At 46.4% G+C, this 23,387-nt stretch overlaps 1 protein-coding gene across 1 annotated transcript in view; it reads right to left on the bottom strand.

The window, feature by feature from the left end:
* Positions 1-23,387, bottom strand: part of SERGEF (secretion regulating guanine nucleotide exchange factor) — a 194,146-nt gene that overhangs the window by 143,607 nt on the left and 27,152 nt on the right. The window contains 1 exon segment of the mRNA XM_074336098.1: positions 4,228-4,394. Coding sequence (XP_074192199.1) covers positions 4,228-4,394 — 167 coding nt within the window.

The following is a 23,387-nucleotide window of genomic DNA, read 5'->3' on the forward strand; positions in this document are numbered from 1 at the left end:
CCCCCCCTGCAATAAGGGCACAGCCGCAGGGACGGGAGTCACAGCCAACTGCAAGTCCTAGGAGGACCAGGTGGGAGCATCATACAAAGTCCCAATGACCTAAACTGGAACAGGAGGCCCTGGGGACAAGGAACAAGGGCAGAGAACAGAGCCACGGCGGAGAGGCACAGCAAAGCTCAAACGGTCCTGGAGCCTGGAACTTCCGTATTAGTTAACACGCCCGGGTCCGCCCAAGTTGAGCCACAGGTAGGGGTTAAGTGATCTGGGCTATGACACTGAGGGACTCCAGGGCAGGAGTTATTCCAGATTTAAGGAATGATTGTTTATCTGAAGTAAGAATCACAGATGGAAGGGACTCTGAGACCTGTAAGAAACATCAGGCATCACATGGCCTAACATCCCAGCCTCACATGGGGGCACTGAAGCTGCAGGAGGAAAGGGGACTTGCCTAAATTCACTAAGTCAGGGCAGATTGAGACCTGGACTCTCAGAGGCTGCTCATCTTCAGTCAAGCAGGCCTCCTGATGGGGCCACTAACACACCAGGTACCCAGCTCTACGTGCTTCAGAATCTTGCGGGGAGCCCCAACGTGCCCACGAAGTAAGCACAAGCTCCTCTGCCCAGCCGTGAAATGCAGGCTTCCACCTTTGGGTGGAGTTTAGAGCGAGTGTTCCACAGGAAATGTGCAGGGAGCAGCCCCACCTGGGGCTTGGAAAGCAAACGGCTGCTGTAGTGCATGTTTGCTGTCAAGGAGCAAACCAACCTGTAGACACACACCCTGCCCTGACATGTGCGTGGGGGTGCAATCCAATCACTATGCTGCCCTGGAATTTTCTAAGAGTGGCTGGAGAGGCCCAGTAGCTAAGGCACATCTGATAGTGCATGAAACACATAGTCTTCACCACTGCAAGAACATTAAAGGAAGGCTCCCCAGGTCTAAAATCTCAGTCTTTCTCAGATCAGAGATGACACACAACTCAGAAGGAAAGAATTGAGACTCTCAGGGAATCAGACATCCTGACTCCCAGACTTCCAGAACTTCCATCTAGGCAAGGGTACACATGTAAAAGGACATATGCAACTTTCCTTCATCTATACACAAAGTATGTAAGCTTGAAATACTTCCAATCCAAGTCCACACCCCACTGTTTACCTCATGTGTGGTCCTGAGCCCTAGTCTCCTTACTCGTACAGCAGTGATTACAACCTGTGCCCAGGTTTACTGTGAAGATGAAATAATATATGTAAAGCATTTAGCACACTGCCTGGCGCACAACAACCACCAAGTAACACTGTGTTTATTCGCTTTCTTTTGCTCACCGGCAGGGGTGGTAGGTTATACAGTCCAGCTCTATTTACCGTGTCTCCTCAAAAATAAGACCTAGCCGGAACATCGGCTCTAATGCGTCTTTTAGAGCAAAAATTAATTTAAGATTCAGTCTTATATTATGACCGGGTCTTATATTAAAATAAGACCGGGTCTTACATTATATTATATTGTATTATATTATATTATATTATATTATACCCGGTCTTATATTAAAATAAGACCTGGTATTATATATTACATTACATTACATTACACTACATTACATTACATGACCCAGTCTTATATTATATAAGATCCGGTCTTATCTTATAGTAAAATAAGGCCAGGTCTTATATTAATGTTTGCTCCCAAAGACACATTAGAGCTGATGGTCCAGCTAGGTCTTATTTTCGGGGAAACACTTTGCTTCCCCTCCTCCCTGGCTGCTCCAGACCCTTTTGGACAGACATCCTACCTAGGGCCCCAGTCCAGACAGCTTGCTCGCCCCTCTGCTTATCCCGTGGACATAAAAGAGGGCAACTAGTCAGCTATGGGCCACACTCAGGTCCTTGAAGGTCAGGAATAAACAGCTTAGCTCAAGGCTGCGCCTGTCTCCGCAGGTGTCCCTGCATCTCCCTGGCCAAGTCCCTCGCAGGGTATCACCTAGCTTAGTATGGCTCTTGTCTTACCCAAGGTAAATGGGGCTTGGAAGGGCATTTGGGCTTGACAATCACTCCCAGCAGTTCATAGCTGCTCACTGGCTTGGCTCTGCACCTCAGGCAAGTATCTAAATGCCTGACAGTCCAGGCCAGGCCATCAACAGTGGAGCTCATTCACAGCCCCAACTGACAAACAGAAAACAGCCTGAAGTCTGAACCTGCAGTGAAACCAGCGAGTGTAAACACCAGCACCCCAGATACTAGTGCAGAGATGGAGGGGAGCATGGGGCTCGAGCCGACTCCTCACGTTGCTCTGCTAGGAAGCTAAATAAAACTCACACCAACATCTGGCTCCTAGGTTGTATGTTCGCACGGGCCATGTCTGTCACAGTGCTATACACCATAGCCACCCCAGGGTGTTAAAAGGTGTTAAAGAGGCAGAAGAGAAAGGACCCAACAGTTACTGAGTACCTGCCACAAGCCAAGAATTTTTCATGTAATCCTCATCAACGACCCTCTGTGGTCGGTATTATAATCCGCATCCTACCGATAAAACCAGAGACTCAGAAAAATCCATGTAGCCTCTGTGCTTCTGCTATGCTACCTGACCACAAAGTCTGAAATATGCTAGGAAAGACGAAGAAAAGCGAAAGAGTCTAAAGCACTGTGTACCAAGTTCTCAGCACCTGAACCCGCTAAGCAAACAAAACCGACTTAACTGCTGCATTCCCTCATTCACTGCTGCTAGAGGCAACTTCTTTCAAACACAACCCAGAGAAATATAGCAAAAGTCATAAAGATGTTCATGGCCTTTTCCCCTGCAGTTTCAGCCCCAAGATTTTATCTTCAGGAAAACAGTTCAACACAGTATGCACTGCAGAGTCCACCATAGTGCCAAAAAAAGGGAAATGATCTAAATGTCCAACATTCAAAGAACAGTCTGGAAAAATCCCAGAACCTTCCAATCATATAATGTTATACAGCCGTTTTAAACGATCTTAAACACCAAGAAAAACAAAGCAAAACATTGGTGACACAATAAACGAAGACAGGATACAAATTATTATAACTACTATCACCATAACTTTGTAAAGTATGGACACGTATATATGCAAAAAGGAATATAGTTGTGTTAGGGTGGTAAGGTCACGGATGTTTTTTATTATTATGACCATATCCAAATGGTCTTTGCAGTGTTGTTTAGTGCCTTTTCAATTAAAGAGAGAGACAGACAGACAGACAGACTCAACCCAGCACTAAGGAAGGCCCAGGAGGACCAGGGCTGAGATGTGAAGCAGAAATGGAGAACCGTCCTACATACCCGGAAGGAGGCGGCCAGGCAGGCCCTGGGGGGCAGGGAAGCCCTCTAGGTATGGAGAGGGTTGTAATTAGTCTGATGCTAATTACAGAAGTCTCACTAGCTTATTAATTTTTTTGACAGACTGAATGAAGACTGAATTCCTTTATTAAGCCAACGTGGGTTCAGAGGTACATTTCCTGCGTGGCCTTCCTCATTTCTTCTCCAAAACCAAGCCTTTTCTTTTTTTTTTTATTAAGGACAACCGGAAAGTAAAATTTAGTAATAGAAACACACACCCTGGAGAAATTAAGACTCCTGCCTTAAATGCAGAAATTCAAGACATTTCGGGGAACTAGAGGGGCTTGAAGCAGCAGCTGAGCAACAATGTTTCCTACACTGGGAAATATAAACAGAAGAGCAAAATACTTAGCTTAGGATTAAGGGCCCCTTGCTCAGGTTCCAACCCATCTTTCTGATATTACCTCATATTCTCCCCCCAGACACCCCATGCTCCAGCCAAACTTAACTATCACTGCTCCCCAAAACACTTTCTTCGCTTCCCAACCCCCATAACTCTGTTCCAGCTGTGGTGACCACCTGAGTATGCTCTTCTCTCTTAGAGCTGCTTGTTCACATTAGACCCACCCTCCAAGGCACAGCTCCGAGCCACGTTCTCCTTGAAGCCTAACGCAATCCCTGTACCCTGATTCATTTCTCACTCCTCAAGTAGACCCAGAGAACCTGGAACCTTCCTAAAGGAGTTACACACAGTCTGCCTTGCAGTTGTTAGCTGGATAACTGCCTTTTCTACCAATAGTAAACCATGAGTAACTTGAGGCAAGGACCTTTTCAGATTCTGGCGTGAAACCTACCATAATGCCTAGACTGTAAGCACACAGTAGGCCCTCAATAAACACTTCACCTAAAGACAAAGACAGCTATGGAAAGTTACTTCCTACCTCGGTTGCTCCCGTTAAGCAGTGCAGAGACGAAGGTGTGCTCTTCTGTGGTCCCAAGCAAGGGAGCGACGAATCCTGCTTTCCCAGCATCCAGCCTTCATGACATTCCAGCCTCCTCCCTAGTTGACCATAGTCTGCTCGGCCCCAGGTAAATACCTTGCCAGTTTCTAAAAACAAACATTATTTGAATTAAAGGCTACTTTCCACAGCTGTGCTCTCACGGGTAGGCACTGAATTACAAGAGCAAGTGTGAACATTTAGTTTAGAGCCAACTACTATGTGTACCAGGAGCGTTCCTATCTTCCTGTGAAGACAGCACAAGTAGTCACATTTTACAGATATGGGAAACTGAAGTTCAGAAAGGTGAAATGACTTGGTCAAGATCAAGTAAGTGGTAAGTACCAGAGCTGGATTCCAGCAGAGGCTGATTCTAAAGCCCACGCTCTCGCATTTTAACAGACATGAGCATGACGCCGGAGAACACTTCGACCACGCTAGATGCCCTTCCCCCCACCCTCCTCCACGGCTTCCTTGAGCTTTGCCCCGATGTTTGTTCTCAGACTCTCCCCTCTCCCAAACCAGGGCCCCCATCAGCCAGCTTGAAGTCCCCCAGGCTTCTGATTGGCCCATGTCACAATCTCTTAGGGCCTTACTCTGAGCTCAACTAATGGCCAGTTTCATGTGTTTTCCTGTCCGTGCTACATAAGAGGACTTTTCAGAGTCTACGGTCTTACTCAAAGGAGCAGTTCTAACAGTCCCAAGGCAAGTGTCTATGTGTGCTGGAGGGAAGGGGGCGAGACAAGGAAAAAAAGACAAAATAATTTCCAACCAGAAGAGCATTCAGTTCCCCAGGTTCACCACTGGGGAAGTGGCCAGTGCTAAAGATGACTGAGGAAAATCAAGTTTGGAGAAAAAGAAATGGCCTTTCTTCTCCCAGATAGGAGAAAATTCACCAAATTCATTCAGTTGTACCAAGTGCCACATTTGTTATTTCAACAGAAATGCAAAATCCGATGAGGCATAGATTATTAACAGATTCTCTGTGATAAATATGCATAACCATGTGCGCTGTATAAATTCTTTATACATGTTTATTTTAACAAAGAAAAACTCTGCTTAAGAGACAAAACACCAAGTAATGCATATTAAATTCTAGACAAATCTACTATATACTCTGTGTTTAGTATCAAAGCTTCATCTGGCCCCGCATTCAACATATGGCTTATAGTGTCAGCTCAAAAACAACCAGACTCATGGAGGAAATGTCAGAATATTGCAGGGATACAGTTTTCAGGATCAGTCGGCTCACGGACACTAATGTAGTCAATACCGAGTTCACAGGAATCTGACTTCCGGGCTTCCTCAAAGAGGGAGCAAGGATATTACGGGGTAGCAGGAATATTACAAGAACTGGGAGTGGGTCCCTTCAGATGTACCACCCCACGCCCTCACATGTGCTGTTCCTTTGGCCATGGATGACCTTTCCTTACGTCATTCATCTGGTAAACTATGGCTCAACCGTTACCGTCCAGCTCATGTACCGCTTAGTTGTGTGAAACATTTCTTGACTCCTCAGTTCTCCACAAAAAGGGTAAAACTCACCCTCCCATGTGCCATCTTTATTATTGTACTCATCTCATCCACTACTATGTGCCCATTGAACAGGTAAGAAAATTAAGGTTCAGAGAAGTGACCAGTCCAGGGTCACACACTGCTAAGCCACCTCTCCTTCTATAAGCCCATGGTACCTCATTGCATTGGTTATTCACACTGGTCCACATCACTGGGTAACCACTCAACACTCTTCCTTTGCTTCTGTAGGATTAGACCCAAAAACACTTGTGTACCCAGGACCCACGGAGCATCCCAGACTGTCAAACTGTCCCACTACCTGAGCTAGCTGACGTCTACAGGCAGACTGCCTTAGCAGGGAGAGTTCCAAACAACCCGAAGAAGAGACTGTGACGTAAGTGACCCTAGCATAGGCTCTGCTAGAAATAACTGGCAAGTTGTAATCTGCAATTCTACAGAAGAATCATGTTATCAGAAACCCCACAATGAAGCTTCTCTTATCAAGCGAAACATCTTAGAACCTTCTCTGCTATTGATTATTGATGTCCGAGACAGGCAAGACAGCCAGCATATGGTGCCGCCATTATTACATCTCCAATAACAATTCAACCATTCCACTTACATAGCACTTTTCACCTTCAAAGCACTTCACAAAGATTAACTAATTAATCCTCATGCTCCCCGGGGAGGCCACTGATGTTCTATTAGAGACAAGCCCAGAAACCAGGCTGGCTTGGTGTCCAGCCTTCAGGCCCAGCCTGCTTGCTCAGCCCAGAAGGTGTGCCCTTTGAAGCTGTTTCTCCCCAAAATATACTCTGCATCAGAAAGCTCAGAGGAGATGCTTCTATTTTTCCTTTTCTTTTAAACAGACACTTATTGACCATCTCCTAGGTGCCCTGCACATTCACAGACACGCTCTCATTTAATCCTCATAATAATTTCATAATACACAGATTATTAAACTTACTTTACAGACGACATTAGATGACTTGAGAGGTTAAGTGACTTGGTCAAGTCCAAACAACCAGCAAGTGGTGGAATCAAGAGTTAAAGCTGTGTCTTCTGACTCCAAGACCAATGGTATCTCCAATAATTGCACAGCTGCTGTCACAAACTGACAAAACCTGGCTGATGTAACAGCTGTTCTTAAGAGTATTTGAGGAGGGGGAAAACCCAGATTAAATGGCTGTGCTCTGTGTACCGTCAGCTTTCCTCACTTCCCAGGAGGACATTCAGAACTCAGGGCTATAAGTACTGAAATACAGGCATTAAACACAAGGATATGGTTTTCAGGTCACCTGGAGCAAAAGAAAATAACGAATCCACACACAAAAGACGTTCACACTGCACTGTAGATAAATGTCTGCCTCAGGCTAAAGCACGCCATCAAATCCAAGGAGATTCAGATCACAAATGTAACAAATGAATCTTTTCCTTAGAGTAGAGAATTATATATTACCACGATGAAATAGAGATACATTAATGTCATTCAAAAAGTGTAGGTATGTGTCTCGAGATAAACGATAATTTTATAAAAATAAACTCAGCAAGCAAAACATAATTTAAAGGCATGTCTACATGAGAATTAACAGAATAACTATGGAGCCAAGAACTATACATGGCAAAAGATCCCAACCCAAAGTAGAAAACAGCAGGGGCCAAATGAGTAGTAATGACAAAGCTTGCCCGGGGAGCTCGGAGGAAGCATTTCAAGCTAGAATTGTCCTGGCAGGCTTGATGGAACAAGTGGCATTTAAGGTGAACTTCTGGATAGGAAAAGAAAATGAGAAAATGAGACAGAATATCTAGGAATGGGAAGAGGGTATGAGCAAGGATGGAAATCAAAAGGTACAAGGTGGGGCAGGTAGAGAGTGAGGGTCATGACAAGGGGGTTGGGAGGCGAGCCAAGACTGCCAGCCGGGGGCCAGCCACAGAGAAATGCCAGGCTTGGGGTCTGGCTCTCACCTTCCAGGCCACGGATCCCCAAACTCGTTTGCTTGTACTCCTCTGTCAGTAAATTTTTTTTTTAACATACCACCAATATGTGTATATTCATTTATTTACTAAAGTATATACTTATATTGTATACATTTATAAATTACAAATGTACCCTTACTCAAAAATGTAGTGTAAAGCATACTTAGAAAGTACAAAATTTAAAAGAATGAGATAAAAACATATAAAAGAAGCCAATTTTCTCTTCCTGCATCCTGGCCATTTGTCTGGCACGCTCACTTTAAGAACTACAAAGACAAACCATACAGAGACTTCAGACTTTTGAGCAGGGGTGGGGCCTGATGAAAGGCATGCTTGGGGATGGTACATCTTGCAAAGGATTGGAGGAGGCCAATAATAATGATATGCATAGCTAACGCTTCCACAGCACCTACTATGTGCCAGGCACTGTTCCAAGCATTCTCTATATAGCATCCTGTTTATCCCTGCCAACAACCCAATGAGACAGGCAGTCTTACCTGCCCCATTTTACTGGCATGGAACAAGGTACTTACTCAAAGTCCAGTGGTAGTAAGTGAAAAGGGAAGGAAGGAAGGAAACCCCTACAATAACACAGCCTAAGAGGCATCAGAGTTGAAATGAGGGGTGGAGTTATGGGGTGGGGGTGGGGGTGGGTAAAAATTTGCAAGGCTTGGCACCCAATTAGATGTGAAAGTGAAGAGGATAAACACCAGTCTGAGATTTCAGGATTTCAAGATTAGTGGGAAGGTGGGTGTCATTAAAAGAAACAGACAAAGAGGAAGAGATGCTAGATCAGGGGGTCCCAACAATGGGAATCATGAAATTATATTTCATTATCAAATGACTGAACTCTTCTGGGGCCTTTTGCAAACATCTTCTCAAATAGTCAAACATAAATAAAGAGGAAGTAAATGAGGAGAAAGACTATTAGGTTCAAAGCCCTGGGGGAGACTCAGGACAGTGAGTGCATAGTGAATATTCAAGGGGGCAGCTTCCTTTAAGGTCCATCAAAGGACTGCCTAGGATGGTGGTAAAGGTAGGTAAAAAGCCACAGCTATAGGCACAGTGAGAAGCTGAGCTCTTCAGGGAAGAGGAATTTCTACCCTGTTCCAGGGAAAGGCATCCTGAAGGTGACAAGAAGATAGATTACAGTGTAATATAAGGAACACACACATTTTCTTAACAGAATTTGACCCAAAAGGGAACAGAATGTCATTGAAGCTATCAAAATGGAGTCAGCAAACAGGTGAATGTTATAAAAAGAAACCCATGGGTCAGGAAGAGAAAAGGCCATACAACCTCTTTAATCCCTCCCAGCTCTAATATTCCAGGGTGCTACAAATCCTTCTGAAGTACACACACACACACACACACACACACACACACAAACTCATTGCCCTCTACCTATGAGTTTGTTATAATTCATCTGTTTATAAACACCAGTTACTCTCAGGGTTATTAATTCTAGGTCCTTAGAGTGTAAGAACCTTATTTCTGTAACTCATCCTTTGTTCTGCCACATGCACAGAGATTTTATAAAAAGGCACTTAGTGATAATAACCAAGGACTGGTCAACACAGAACTCACTTCCTGATCACCCATCTAATCTTCCATGTGAGGAGCAGGAGAGAGGGAAGGGAGCGAGCTCAGAGCACCGGCACTGGGGCAGTCTCACCAACAAGCTCTTCTACAAGGCCTCTTTACTGCTTCCCTCTGACCCAGGCCGTTTCTACTACCCCGACCACACGTACCTAGTCCACTGTCACTCACTCTTCAACTCTGCTGAGCCCTCAACCAGATCAGATTGTTCTGTGCAACAATCTCAGAGAACCATGTTCCTCATCTTGGAAGCACTGGTGTCAGCTTATAAACATACACTCATTTGATTGATGTCTGTCCCCCCTCCAGGGAGTCAGCTCTATGATAGCAGGGGCTGTTTTTGCTCATTGTCTGTATCCTAGAATAATGCCCAGCACAAAGGAGATGCTCACAAATACTTGATGCCTGAATGAACAAATGAACAAGTGAACCTCCCTGCTTCTTGCTCACCACTACTGAACTGTATCGTGCACTGGCTCCCTCCTGGGCACATTCCTCCACATCTGTAAAATGGGAATAATAACACTGACCTTGTAGAGCTGTTGCAAGGGTATTTTTGCATAAAGTGCGTGACACACAATAGTAAATGTTAGCCACTATTACTGTCATTCCCTTGAACTGAATGCCACAGCCTCATCAAGGATGTCCATAGTTCCAGCCACTGTTTCCACCAATTTGTCAAATCTTCTCAGCCAACTCCTGTCTACCAATGTCTTAGGGTCAAAGCCTCTACTGATAATCCAGGACAGGGAAAAGCACTGAAGTCTCTGTCATGGAATTCTGGACTTTTGTAAGATTCCAGAGAGGCTTCTGAAGTACTGCACAATACAAATCAATTAAAGCTAAGCAAAAAGCAGAAAGCAGAAGAGGGGAGCAGTGGAGAGAGATGAAGCAGATGAGTTGGAGAAGGGAGGAAGCTTTAGCCTAAGACTCAGAAGACCTGGATTCTAAGCCTGGTTTCTCTTCTCGGTCACACGGCCTTGCACAGGTCCCTTTCTCCTCTCGGGGCCCGGTTTTCCCACCCATAACATAAGGGGGCTGGCACAGATGACCTCTGACACACCTTCCTGATCTAAACTTTAACAAATGATGTCTAAAACCCTTCCGTGTCAAAATGAGTGGTGTACAACCTAATGTTATTGATGCTTTTGGACTATTTAGTCTGACCAGGGTCCTAAAATAAAACATGCACTTTAACAACAAACACCACCCACAGAGCTCACAATGTAAATACAAATTGGGACTTGACTGCATATCCTATTATTTTTTAGTGAAACTTCCCTTGTCTCTAAAGTATCACATAATAAAAAGTTTGGGATGTTTTAAAAGTTAATGCAGGAATGAAATTCCCAAACACGGACTGCCCAGCTGAAAAGCAGCAGCCTGCAAAGAGAGTGAACAAAGGGTACGGGACTGGGGACAATTCATTTATTGAGAACTGACTGTGTAAAACTCTACTTCAGGCACTGACATTAAGTTATATAATTTAATCAACCCTTAATGATCGGTGTGCACCCCATTTTACAGAAAAAGAAACAGATTGTAGAGGTTAAATGACTTGCTCAAGATCATATACCCTGTTCCCCCGAAAATAAGACCCAGCCAGATAATCAGCTCTAATGCATCTTTTGGAGCAAAAATTAATATAAGACCCGGTCTTAGATTACATTCTATTCTATTCTATTCTATTTATATTATATTATAAGACCTGGTCTTGTATTATAGTAAAATAAGACCGGGTCTTATATTAATTTTTGCTCCAAAAGACGCATTAGAGTTGAATATCTGGCTAGGTCTCATTTTCGGGGAGACACGGTAGCTAGTAAGTGGCAAAGCTGCAATAACAATGATGATGATAACACTAATAGCTGATATCTTGAGAGCACTTATTTCATGCTAACCTCTTTCCATGGATTAGCTCACAAAAACAGCCCCTGAGTACGGATTATTATAACCCTCAAATTATAGGTGAGGGAATTTAAAGCACAAAGAGGTTAAACCTGGGGCTCAGAGGCCACAGCTGTCAGTGGCAGAGCTCAGATGGCACCCAGCAGCCTGGCACCAGAGTCAGGGCCCCCAGTGACCGCCCTGCAGAGGACGTACCACTTTTCACTGGGTCACACTGCCTGTTCAAAAGTGAACAGTCCAAGGACTTCTGGAGGTTGTTCAGGGTCACGGGGACGCACGCACGGGCTATAGGGGCACAAAGAGAGCCCAGCGGTGAGTGGCTGAGTGAGCTTCATCCCTGGCCTACCTGGCAAAGAGCAGAGTCCCGAAACATGCAGGGCATACCACACAGCTGCTCCATTTTCACCACTGACTTTATTAGCTGTCAAACTGGGGGCACTGGTGATAGAAGTCAAGAGAGACTGCACCCGCAGGAGCCTCCAGTCAGACCGGCTGCAGGACCATGTGCACCACACGGGGCTTCCCAGAAAAAGATGCGTCCTTGCTTCTCCCAAACCAAGTGAGGACATCTCAGGAAGCCCCGGTCCTAGGCTGTCTAGTAGCTCCCTTCCTTCCACATAGTCCCTCCCTCCAAATACCTATGCTCTTCAATGCCAGACGGCTGCCCCTTTGTCAAGGGCATACTCCACTCCCTCCCAGGCCTCAGGGTCAGGCTGTGCCCTGGCCCACAATGCTGGTCAGCCTGTGATGCCAGTGGGCCTGCTTGTTCCACCTACAGAGCTCCTTCTCACCCTTCAGGGCCTGGCTCCAATGCCGTTGCCTCCCTAAAGCATCCCATCATCCCCGGTCAGAATGAGCCATCCCTTCCATTCGGAGTCATTGGCATGGTGCTTGAATCTCTGTCCCAACAACGATTCTATGCTGCCAAATATAAGACTATTTGACAACATGTCTTCTGTTGCCCTCTTTATTAGTCAAGGTTCTCCAGAGAAACAGAACCAATAGGATACAGAGAGAGATTTACAAGGAGCTGGCTCACATGGTTACGGAGGCTGACAAGTCCAAAATCTGCAGAGCGAATGTCTCCGTTCAAAGGCTCTCAAGCAAGAAGAGCTGATGATGCCACTTGGAAAGCAGAATAATTCTCTTATTCAAGGAAGGGTCAGCCTTTCGTTCTATTCAGGCCTTCAATTGATTGGATGAGGCTCACCCCATTAGGGAGGGCAATGTGCTTTACTCAGTCTACCACGTAAATGGTAATCTCATCCAAAAACACCCTCACAGAAATACTCAGAATACTCTGGGCATCCTGTGTCCCGGTCAAGGTGACACATAAAAATTAACCATCACACCCACTGAAAGGGTGACGAACAGTGGTCCTTTCTCTCTGTATTCCTCACAGCACCTAGTACAGGGCCTGACCCAGAACAAGTGCTCAGTATTTGCTGAAAGAGAAAGGAGTTATAGGCATTGCTCTTACCATGGACTTTTACATGCCACCAAGGACATCAGAGACCATCCCATCCAACTCTCCAAAGAGAAAACAAAACTGAGGAAAATAAAAAACATTTCCCAAGTCACACAGACCACTTTAGAAGCAAAGCCAGGCATTCACAACATTCAATAAGTCGTGACTGAGCACTTTTCGCTATGCCCGGTGCTGTCCCAGGCGCTGGGGGCCACAGCGGTGAACAAAACAGACAACACTCCCTTCCTTCATTGAGCTTACATTGTAGTGTGGGGAAGAGAGACAGCTGACAAAACACATGCAGAACCACCCCTGGCAAATGACTTCAAGTGCTACAGAGAAATACAAAGTAGGGAAAGGGAACAGACAGAGCTGGGGAGGGAGGCGGAGGCCTAGGACGGGTGCCATCTCCTGACTTTCTGTCTGGGGCTTTTCCTCTACAGCATGCCATCTTTCTGAAAGGAAGAATCTTACACTTAAGAGACCTCAGCCAACTCATGAAGGGGCAATGAAACTTGGTCTAACTGCCTCTCAGCACTATGATGACAAGGGAGACAATAAACATGAAAGCACTTTGTAAACTCTAAATAGAGGTCTGAGTAATGTATTATGACTATCACTCTTTCTCTAACGCCAGTTTGCAAAGGTCCATCAGGAGAGGCTGGACCTTGCGCGCCTGCTGAGGGAGCTGCTCTGGCTGAGTGCTCGGGCTTCCCGCTCCTCCAGGGGCCCAGCCAGGGGCATGTCAGGCTGTCACTCAAACGCAGCAGCCACTTGGCACCCGAAGAAAAGTCCCTGATTGAGGCCGGTGCCTCTGCAGATGTTTCCCAACTCATTTCACATTCAAACTCCAAAGCTTCTTCGCACACTTTTAGACTCTTATTAATAACATTTTAAAATGTAGATTGCTGCCTAATCTTAGCTGCGTAATTAAAAAAATAATCTTGCTTCTCTCCCTCCCAGCAAGAAAGAAAACTATACCCCAGGGCTTCTGCAGTGAAGAATCACACCCCGCAGAAAAGCTAGTAGGAGGCTCAAGGGGCAAGGCAGAGTGGGGGGAGTTGAAGCCAAGAAGCCAATCTAATCCCTTGATTTTAGAGAAAATGAAAATGAGGCTGAAGGAGGGGAATGATTTGCCGAAGGACACACAATGTATTTTGGCAGAGCTGGAATCAGAATCCCAATTTCCTGCTTCCCAGTAGACTCTGTCTACTGCCTCGTGGGAAGAGAAAAGGGGAAGACAGACTAAGTTCTTGGAGGGTAGGAATCTTACCTATGTGATTCTCGTCACTCAGTGAGCACTGTTCACCCGGAGAAATAGCCATAGGTTTCAAATGTTCAAGAGGATCATGGGAACAAGTTTCAAAATCCTTTATATTCAGTTTAGACTCACAGACTGTCACAGCAAGACAGGACCGCAGGGCACTCTAATCCAACTGTCTGCTTCCAACTGGGAAAAGGGAGGCCCAGGAAGGAAAGTGACTTAACTACCTGTGGTCAAATCGTGAGTTAGAAGCAAAGCAAGACTAGATTCCATGCTGCCCTGACTTCTAGCACATCCTGTCCACAGCTTCTTACAAAAATACCGGTCAATCTCTCAAAATTTCCATTGCTACCTGCAATTACCAAAGTCTTCCTGGGCTCCTTGGAGAACAGGAAAGAACAGAGACAGGTGAGGTCCACAAAGTCCCTCACTGCCTACCTCCCTGAGATGGCTTCTTGGAAGACCCAAGGGCTGGGTGATGGAAAGTCACACATCCCTACCCCCTTCTCCTTGGGATTCTCCTCTCCCTACCTAGAACTGCTGCTCCTAGCCCAGACTTCAGTTACTGTCCATTGCAAAAGATCATCACCAGTTTTCATCTCTGTGAAGTTACAAAAAAGAAAAGAAGTGAAAAAAAAAGAAAAAAAGGCCAAGCACTGCACCCAGCTGTTCGTGAGGCCGAGTTTTCCACTGATGACGATGACTCATGGCGCCCAAGCTGGAGGCTGGAGCTGGGAATGAGACTTAGCGAGGGAAAGCCGCAGTTCACAAGCACGCCTGGGCCTGCACTGGAATGCTTGAGTTCCTTCAGTAAAACCCCAGCACCTGGCTGTGGGAACAGCGCCCCCTGCAGACCACCCTGTGGCCTTGCAGAAGCAGGACCAGAGACGACCAATAAACTGGGGCTAGCAATCCTGCAAAGCCCACCATGGTATTGAAGCTCTTATGTTAGCAAGCCATGGTCCCACGTCTGAAACCCCAAGAGATCCCACAACCCCCCAGAAATACTATTTGCATCCTCAGCTCCCAAAGAGAAGCTGGCTTTTGGTTAACGGAGGCCCAAATTAAGATCTTCAAACAAGGGAAACAAAGGTTGCCACCAATCTGTTGGAGGGTAAATAATTCACCCAGGAGCAGAAGCAAGGAGGGAAGGGAGCCTATCCTGGGATGCCAGCCACGGTCACCCAGTGACAACGTTTTGGGACATGACTTTGGATGGTACCTCTCAAATTTTTTCTAACCCCACCCTTGGGAACTCTCCCAGGTTCCTCAGGAAAGGTGGGTATAAAAGACCGATTGGAGTCCTAATAGAACTGCACTCATGGATAGGGGAGCACCCTCCCACCTCCACAGGTGAGACGCTGCAAGGGAGAGACTGAGCAGCAGGACACGGTCAGGAAGAGTCCGCGGAAGTGACGTCCACTCCACTTCCAACGGTTTGAGGATTTGCCACGTGTATCGAGCAGCGGCAGTACCGAGCAGCACCTGAGCAGGCCACTAAGGAGCATCCCTTATGATCAGGCACCCACCAAGACAGGGAAGATAATCAGGAGAGTGGGAGTCCCAATAATTTCGAGGTAAGGGACTGAGGGAGGCGTGGGCTCAAAGTCCACTGTCAAAGCTGGTGGGCAGTACGGCAAGGACTGAAGTTCCATTCAAATTGCTTATCTGGAGGTACATGGCCTTGTGGTAAAGAGCCACCAATCCAGATCCACGGTGGGACAGCCTGTCTTTCCCTTCCACTTCTACAAATGTCCCTCCCACTCTGCTCTCTTTCCCATCTGTCCCTCAGGCCCTAGAAGAAGCACCCTTTCCCAGCACCCCACCTGCCAAGGATCTCCAAGTCACCAGTGTGACCTTGTGTAACAATCACAGGGTTCAAGGCAACCTTCCCACGGCCTTCACCCTCAGTCACAGCAGACACAGTAAGTACCAAAGCCTCCTTGGAGCGGCTGACTTCCCCGTGGTCAGGCACTGGGAAAAGCATCTGCTACACAGGATTTTTCATTTCACAGGATCAGCTCCAACCCAGTCAGCCGAGCACTGTTACTATGGAGCATCTGCCAGGACTCGGGAAACAGCCGTGTTACATAAAGGGACGGGTGGAACGCAATGGATTCAACTGGGTTCTTCCTCTAGACGAAGCCTTGAAGTCTCCCTGAGGAGGGTCCATGTGGGGCCGTGGAGGGATCCACGAGATCCTAATCCGGACTCTGCCTTTGTTAGCCGTGGGACCATCTCCCTAGGCTGGTTTTCTTAAATGTCAAATAAACGTAAGATGGTCCCTTCCAGCATTACAATTCCATGACTATTGTTTTCACCAAAATGGCAAAAAAAAAAAAGCTTACTTTGATATTAATTTTATACTGTAGGATTAATTTTCTAAAAAAAAAAAAAGAGCAGTGCCTTCATATTTGTGGGCTTAAAAGACAGCAATGATGAGTGGAGCCGCAGACGCTGGGGCTGGATGAAGGAAAGTGCACAAAGGAGAAGCCAAAGGTTAGAACCTTCTAGGAGGCCAGGCAGCAAAGGCCTAAGCAAAAGTAATTTTGCTAGGAAGCAGTACTATTAATGACCCCTGCCCGTGAACACTGTCACTTCCAGATTACAAAGTGCTTTCACTTCCAGTATCTTACTCAAGCCGCCCAACGCCTGAGCTCAGAGTTGACACGGTGATGTCACTGACCTCCATTTCACATTGAGCAAAGTAAGGCTGAGAAGCTAGATAGGGTGAGTCCATGTCTCTTAGCGGCTCTTCAGTTTCCTCACCTGTAAATTGGGAGTGAGCCTCACTGGGCAAACTTTGTCAGGATTAAACAGTAGATGGTTTTGGAAAGCCCTGGCGAGACGCCTGGCACTCAGTGCGTCCTTGCTAAAGGTGAGTAACCCTTCCCCACACCCCTCCACCTCCTTAGGGCGGATGGGACAAGCCTCTAAGCTGCTCATCTTTTGGCCCCTCAGAAATGCTTCAAGATGAAAAAGGCAGAACGGTGGCTTCCTCAGCGACCTTCCACATGGCCTGAGACGACTTCCCAGAGGCAGAGCAAAAAGCCAGATAATTCCAGTCCCCACCACTCTCGTGGATTCTAATAGTCACCCCAGCTCATGGGGGAATGGGCTTCCCCTGAGAATCCAGAGTACGCTGAAATCAGCCACAGAGATGAGACCTGAGGCAAAAAGCAAGCATGAGGCCTCAACAGGGGCTCCTGGACAAGCCACGCTGAGGCAGGGCCTCTCCTTCACTGGTCCGCTCCCCCACAGAAACCTTGCGCTGCTCACAGAATAAAGCCGGAATAAGGACCCAGGCCTATTATACTTGAATGTTTCCAGTCCCTTCTCATTCTGTCTGGCTGCAGGTTAAACAAAATACTCCAGGGTGCACTTCCCAATTCTACACCTTTGTCTGCAGTATTCCTTCTGCCTCCCGTCACCTTTGTCTAGTCAACAAATATTTGTTGATTAACAGAGTGCAGGAATGAAGAAAAGAATGTGTGAGTGAGTGAATGACACAACGTCCCTGTGAGGCAGAAAAACAAGGGATCATGATTCTCACTTAACAGCGGAGGACATGCAGTCCCAGAGAGGCTAAATGACTTGCCCAAGATCACAGAGCCAACAAGCAGCCAACTTAGAACTTGAACCTGGCTCATCGGGACTACTTTGGCCACATCCGGCTTCCTCCTGAGGTAAAAAGTCACTCTCTGATTAGGAAAAAGCTGACTCAAGATTCCTCAAAATGGGCCATTTCATCTTAGCACACATCCGAGAGCACTTTAAGGCACTGGCTGTCACTATCATTATTGAGAGTCCCCATGAGACAGGCAAGGTCCCCTGACAAAGGGCAGGCACAATGCCATCTGTCAAGAACCTAAAAATGATGGTGAAATTACAGGCCAGTCACTTAAAGCTCACTTTCAGAGAGAGCTCCTGGAACAAATCAATCCCGCCAGGAAAGAGGAAAAGGATTCCTTGAATGGAAACTGAGCCCTCTGCCAGGGACCACTGAGCTTCCCAGACCATCAGGTGAACTTGCAGAATGGCCGGTGCCCCCACCCACAGCAAGACATGCAGGGGCAAAGCTGACCCCCACACCCTGGGACACCAGGCAAGGCTCTCAGCCCCGGGCTTCTCTGAGAAGGTGGGAAGAGCGCCGGGCCACAGGCTGGGGCTCCTGAGCACGGCGACTAAAAAGGGCACAGCTTCCACATCCAAAAGCTGCAGCCATCCCATGCAACAAGCCTGCATGGAGCCTCTCCCCTACACCAGGGGAGGTCCAGGGGTGAACAAAACAGACCGAGTCCCTAACCCCGTGGGGCTCACATCTGATGAGGCGAGAGTGACAACAGATAAGTAAACAACAGTGATATTATGATTTCAGGTGATGAAAACTGCTACAGTGACAAATAGAGCAGGGTGGGACTAGAGGGTGGCTGGGACAGGGTGGTGAAGGCTATTTTCGATGGGGTGGACATGGAGGGCCTCTATGAGAGGTGACAGTTTGGGCAGAAAGCAATGAAAGTGTGGCAACAGCTTGTGGGGCTCAAAGAGACGAGCACTCCTGACAGAGAGGAAAGCTAGAGGACAGGCACAGGGAGGAAAGGTCCTTAACCTCTTCTCAGAAGGCTGCATGCCCCCAGCCATCACCCCCTAACCTGCTCCACAAATGCCTGCCCTTGACTGCTTCCAAGGCCTTCTCCTCCCCTCTTCCGGCAGCCTACCACAAGTCCCTCACAAGCTCTCTCCAGGGAAGAGAGAAAAATATTTGTTCTCCCTGCTCTAAAGCCTGGGAGTCCCTTGCTGCATTTCCAGTGCAGGCATTTTAAGGGGAGATAACATGATGAAATGAAATGAATATGGCCTTCGACATCAGACAACATGGTTCAAGTATCTGCTTTGCTCAACTAATGGTGTTACTGTAAACAAGCCACTCAGCCTCTCTGAGCTTCAGTTTCCTCACCTGGAATGCAAGGGACATGAACCCTACCTCAGAGGGCTCTGAGGAGGATGTAAGTGACAGCAGCTGGCAGAGCACCTCGTCCATGGTAAGTGCTTTGCAAGAGTTGGTTCCTTGCAAATTAAAATAAAATTTTTTGTTCAACCAATTGTGCTAACTCATGTCTTACAGCAGCGTGCCTCTAGCAAGGCCCATCTGTTGGGTGTGGGGGCTGTGAGATGACCCTTGGTGAAGGTTCCGTCACAGCACAGCCTGATGGGAAGGCCTTGGCCGGGAAGAGAATGGACAGACAGGAGGGAAGCAGAAAGGACAATGAATACTGCCCTTACTGGAGATAAGAGGGTGTATGTACATCATTAGGACCAGACACTCGAAGAAACCAGGATCAAGGCAGACAGTTACCTGCTGTCCTCTTCCCTTCCCACCTCTGACTCACTGGCCCAGGGCCCAGGGCCCAGGCCCTTGTCTCCTGACTCTCCTGTGGGGCAGCCAGCTAGAGGCCAAACCGACTACAATTCGTTTCACAAGCAAGGAGGTAATTGGGTATTAACTCATTATGAGACCTTAGGTAGCCCTTTCCCTCTCTGGGCCTGAGTTCTCACATCCATAACAAGAGGGGAGGGCCTGGGTGACCTCAAGGGGTCCTTTCAGCTCTGACCTTGCTAATTCTGACTGGAGGCTGGCCCTACCCACCTCACCCCCAAGGCTGCCTGCCTGCCCACTGCTGCCATCTGGTGGCGCTCCAGGGCCAGCTGCATTTGGCTTTGACCAGGCCCCCAACAAGCCCCTTATTCAAATACACCTATTTCTAAGAGTGAATCTTGCTTCTGCTTCAGCTGGACACACACTGCACTTCTCTGGACCACAGATCAATGGGTATTCATTGCCAAACACAAAAGCCAAAAATAACGCCAGAACTTCATCTCTCTAGCAGAATGACACACCGCAGCTGAGAATCTGACCTCCCTGCCGAAGGAGAGGAAGTGCCCAAGGTCGCACAGCTGCCTGGCTCCCAGACCATGCACAATCCCACTGTGCTACAATGCTTAGGGAGGTGGGCATCCTGGAAACCAACAATAAAGTCAGCCCAGGCTAAGGAAACAAAGCCTTTGGAAGGTGGGAGACACACTTGTCAGGATTCCTTGCAAACCTCAAGACATGATAAGATAGGACATGTGAATATGTGAGCAATGTGTGCAGACATTCACTGGAAATAACAAACTGGAGGTGCCCAGGGTATCGCCTAACCTTGGAGGGCCTTGTGCACAAGGACACCTGCAGGCCTCCAAGCCACCAGCACAGCCTGAATTCTCAGCTGCACAACCCACCAGAGGGCAAGGAAGACACGCTGGGGTAGCAGCATGTGTCTGCACGTGTTTCCCCACTACATGAGTTCCTCGGGGTAGGTACAGCTTTTCTGCTCTATCTCCAGGCCTCTCGGCACCTGGCCAGAGAAGCCCAGAAAAGGTGTGTAAGGGCAGATCCTTTAGATTCCTGCACAGTCGTGGGAACTGTCCACAAAGGTGGGCTCAACTGAGCACACTCTTGGCTGTCTGCTGCCTTCTTCTAAACCCTACAGTACAGACCTTGAAAAAACATATTGTGTAACTTTAAGTAGGTCACTTGCCTTTTCTGCCCTCTGTTATCTCACATGTGCAGCAAATGGGGTTCTACTGGATGATCTTCAAAGTCCTTTTAATTCTAAAGTTCTAGAATTTGAAACCAAATCAAGGCAAATCTAGGCTATGCTTCACCTGCAGAGCAGATATCAGCAAGGAGGAAGCAGCCAAACAATGCTTCCCTCTAGTGGGTTAATGCTGTCACTACACCCTCTCAGCTCAGCCCTATCACTCAACTCCATTGAATCCCCCCCTGAACTCAGAACAGGAGAAATCCACTTGCAGCCAGGGGCAAAGGAACAGGAGAAAAAGCAAGGACAGCAGGCTCCAGGAAGCAATGAGGCCTGAGTAGGTTCCACACCAGTGGAGAAATTCTCCATCTTCAGGAACAAGTATACGCTGTACTCAAAGGACCTTTTGTGACTTCCAACTCTTGTCTCCAGATGAGGAAACCAAGGCTCAGGGCTGTTCAGAAGGGACTTGCCTGAGGTCACAAAGCTGACTCACAACTCAGCCAAAAATAGATCCCCGGTTTCCTGCCTACTACCGTTTCTTGCCTCTTTTCCATGAGGCCTCCCAATGGAGACCTGTGGAAGTGGTTTGTCAAGGACTTCTACATAGCAATGGGTGGCAAAGGGGCCAGGGCCCTGCACTGAGGGGAAAGAAATTTTACTTGTTAACTTTAACCTTTTTATGGGGGAAATAATCAGACTGCAAATTACATACTCAGCATAGAAAAGATAAAAGAAAAACAAATTCACTCATCAACCCACCAGAGATAATATTCTGGTATATTTCCTTCTAGTCTTTTCTACAAAAACATCCTTTAAAAACAAAAATTACAAGTTACAGTGTAGTAACTTATTGTAATCTACTCTTTTTACTTACTATATCATAAGTATTTTCCTCTGTCATTAAATATCCTTCTAAAACATTCCAGTTAATGGCTATATATTCCAACAGATGGTTGTACCATAATTTATTTAAGCAATCCCACTACAGTTTCATTTGTTTCCATGCATTTGTTTTTGCCATTATAAATTAGGCTGCAATGAATGGCCATATTCTTAATATTCTAACATCCACAATTATTTCTTTAGGCCCGTTTTAATTTTTTACAGGATAAAATTTCAGAGCTGGACTGGCTCTTAGAGATCGTTATGTCCACAACCTCCAATTGCTTAGATGGGCAGAAGGAGGCCAGAGAGTTTTGTGTATTGCCAGAGGACAAAGAGAAAGCAACAGAACCACGTCACAAACCCGCTACCCATTAAAATGTGGCCTTCCTGAAGGAGTTCATACCCTCTCTGGCCACGCTCACCCACAGTGACTTCTTCCCCTGAAACCCCAGAGCGTTTGGTCTCCAGGCCACCCCTCTGGCTCTTTGTCACATTCTTTTTTATTCTTCTACTAAATATTTCATTTTTTCATCCAATACAAGTTCCTGAAGGTGGTTTGGGATTTTATTATTCCTCTGTATTCTGTAGCACGGTGCTCTATATACATGTAGGTAGGCATTCCACAAATACCTGCTGAAAGGTCAAGGACAACTAAGAATTTCCTCCCTTACTCCTTGGGAGAGTCACTGACAAAAGTTGGAGAAAGATGCTTCTTTGAAGAGTAAAAGAAGTCTAGTTAGTGAGTGAGAGCATTCTGAGATACATACAACTTGGAATTAGAGCAGCAGATGTGGGGACAAAAGATTGGGTTGAAGTTTCAGCTCTGCCCATTTATGTGAACCAGGGCAATGGTTAACCAATCAGGGACTTGTCTGTGAAGCAAGGATGATAACACCCTTCGTGTCAACTTAATGTGAGAAAATGGAAGTGAAAGTACTTTATAGTGATAAAAGTGGTCCATGAGAGCTACAATTGCTATTGTATTATCATAAATGGAAATACAATTGCTTCTGTGAACCCTGGAATGGTCTCCTGACTCTCACTCCTGGGAGACCATCTCATTAGTTTCGACTCCATGCACAAACCCATTAAAGGAATCTATGGCTACACATTTCAGGTAAGAATCAGTGTTTTCTTGAAGCAGAACTTCATGTACAGAAGGAATTATTATTCCTGGGACAGGTCCATGCATTTGATGAGTTAAGGCCTCCCTACTTCCTCACCATCTCTGGGGAGAATGCGACAAGGTGGAAAGAGCACTCAAGCAAGAGCCATGAGACCTGAGTTCTGTTCTAGTTCCTTCACTCACTCCCGGTACTTCCCCCTCTTCAGCCCTCCATTTCCCCATCTCTAAACGGGAGTCAAGCCAGATGAGCTCCAAGTTACTCATCCACTCCTGACATTCTAAGGATTCTAGGATAAAAACAAATGACTTTAATACTAAGCAAAACTATCCATTTCAAAATAGTCCTTTGGACTCAGTTTGACTTTCAACCATTGGGTTGGGTTTTCAAAGTTCTAAGGCACAAACAGTATGAATTCCAAAGCACCTGCTTTAAATAGAGCCCATGAGGTCAGAATCTCCCTGAGCTCGGTTGAGGTTTCATGATATATGGTCCCAAAGAAGATGGAGTAATATACACTGTCACCCTATTCTGGAAAGGATCTTGGCCCCAAAACAGAAAATGCAGCATTAGGTATATTTATAAACTCAGTTTAGTGTGAATCAATGGTTGGGCTTGGATTTCACTAATGCTTAGACATCAAATGCAACAAAATATTTCTTGGTCTGTGACAATTGAAGAAAGGAGAGTGGTCCTTTCTATCTATGCCATGCAATTTCCCCACTTTAGAGAAAAAGAATAAAAAATATCTCAACTAAAGGATATAACTAACAACC

The sequence above is a fragment of the Rhinolophus sinicus genome, linkage group LG06 (genome assembly GCF_036562045.2).
Source record: "Rhinolophus sinicus isolate RSC01 linkage group LG06, ASM3656204v1, whole genome shotgun sequence".
Classification (NCBI taxonomy): domain Eukaryota; kingdom Metazoa; phylum Chordata; class Mammalia; order Chiroptera; family Rhinolophidae; genus Rhinolophus; species Rhinolophus sinicus.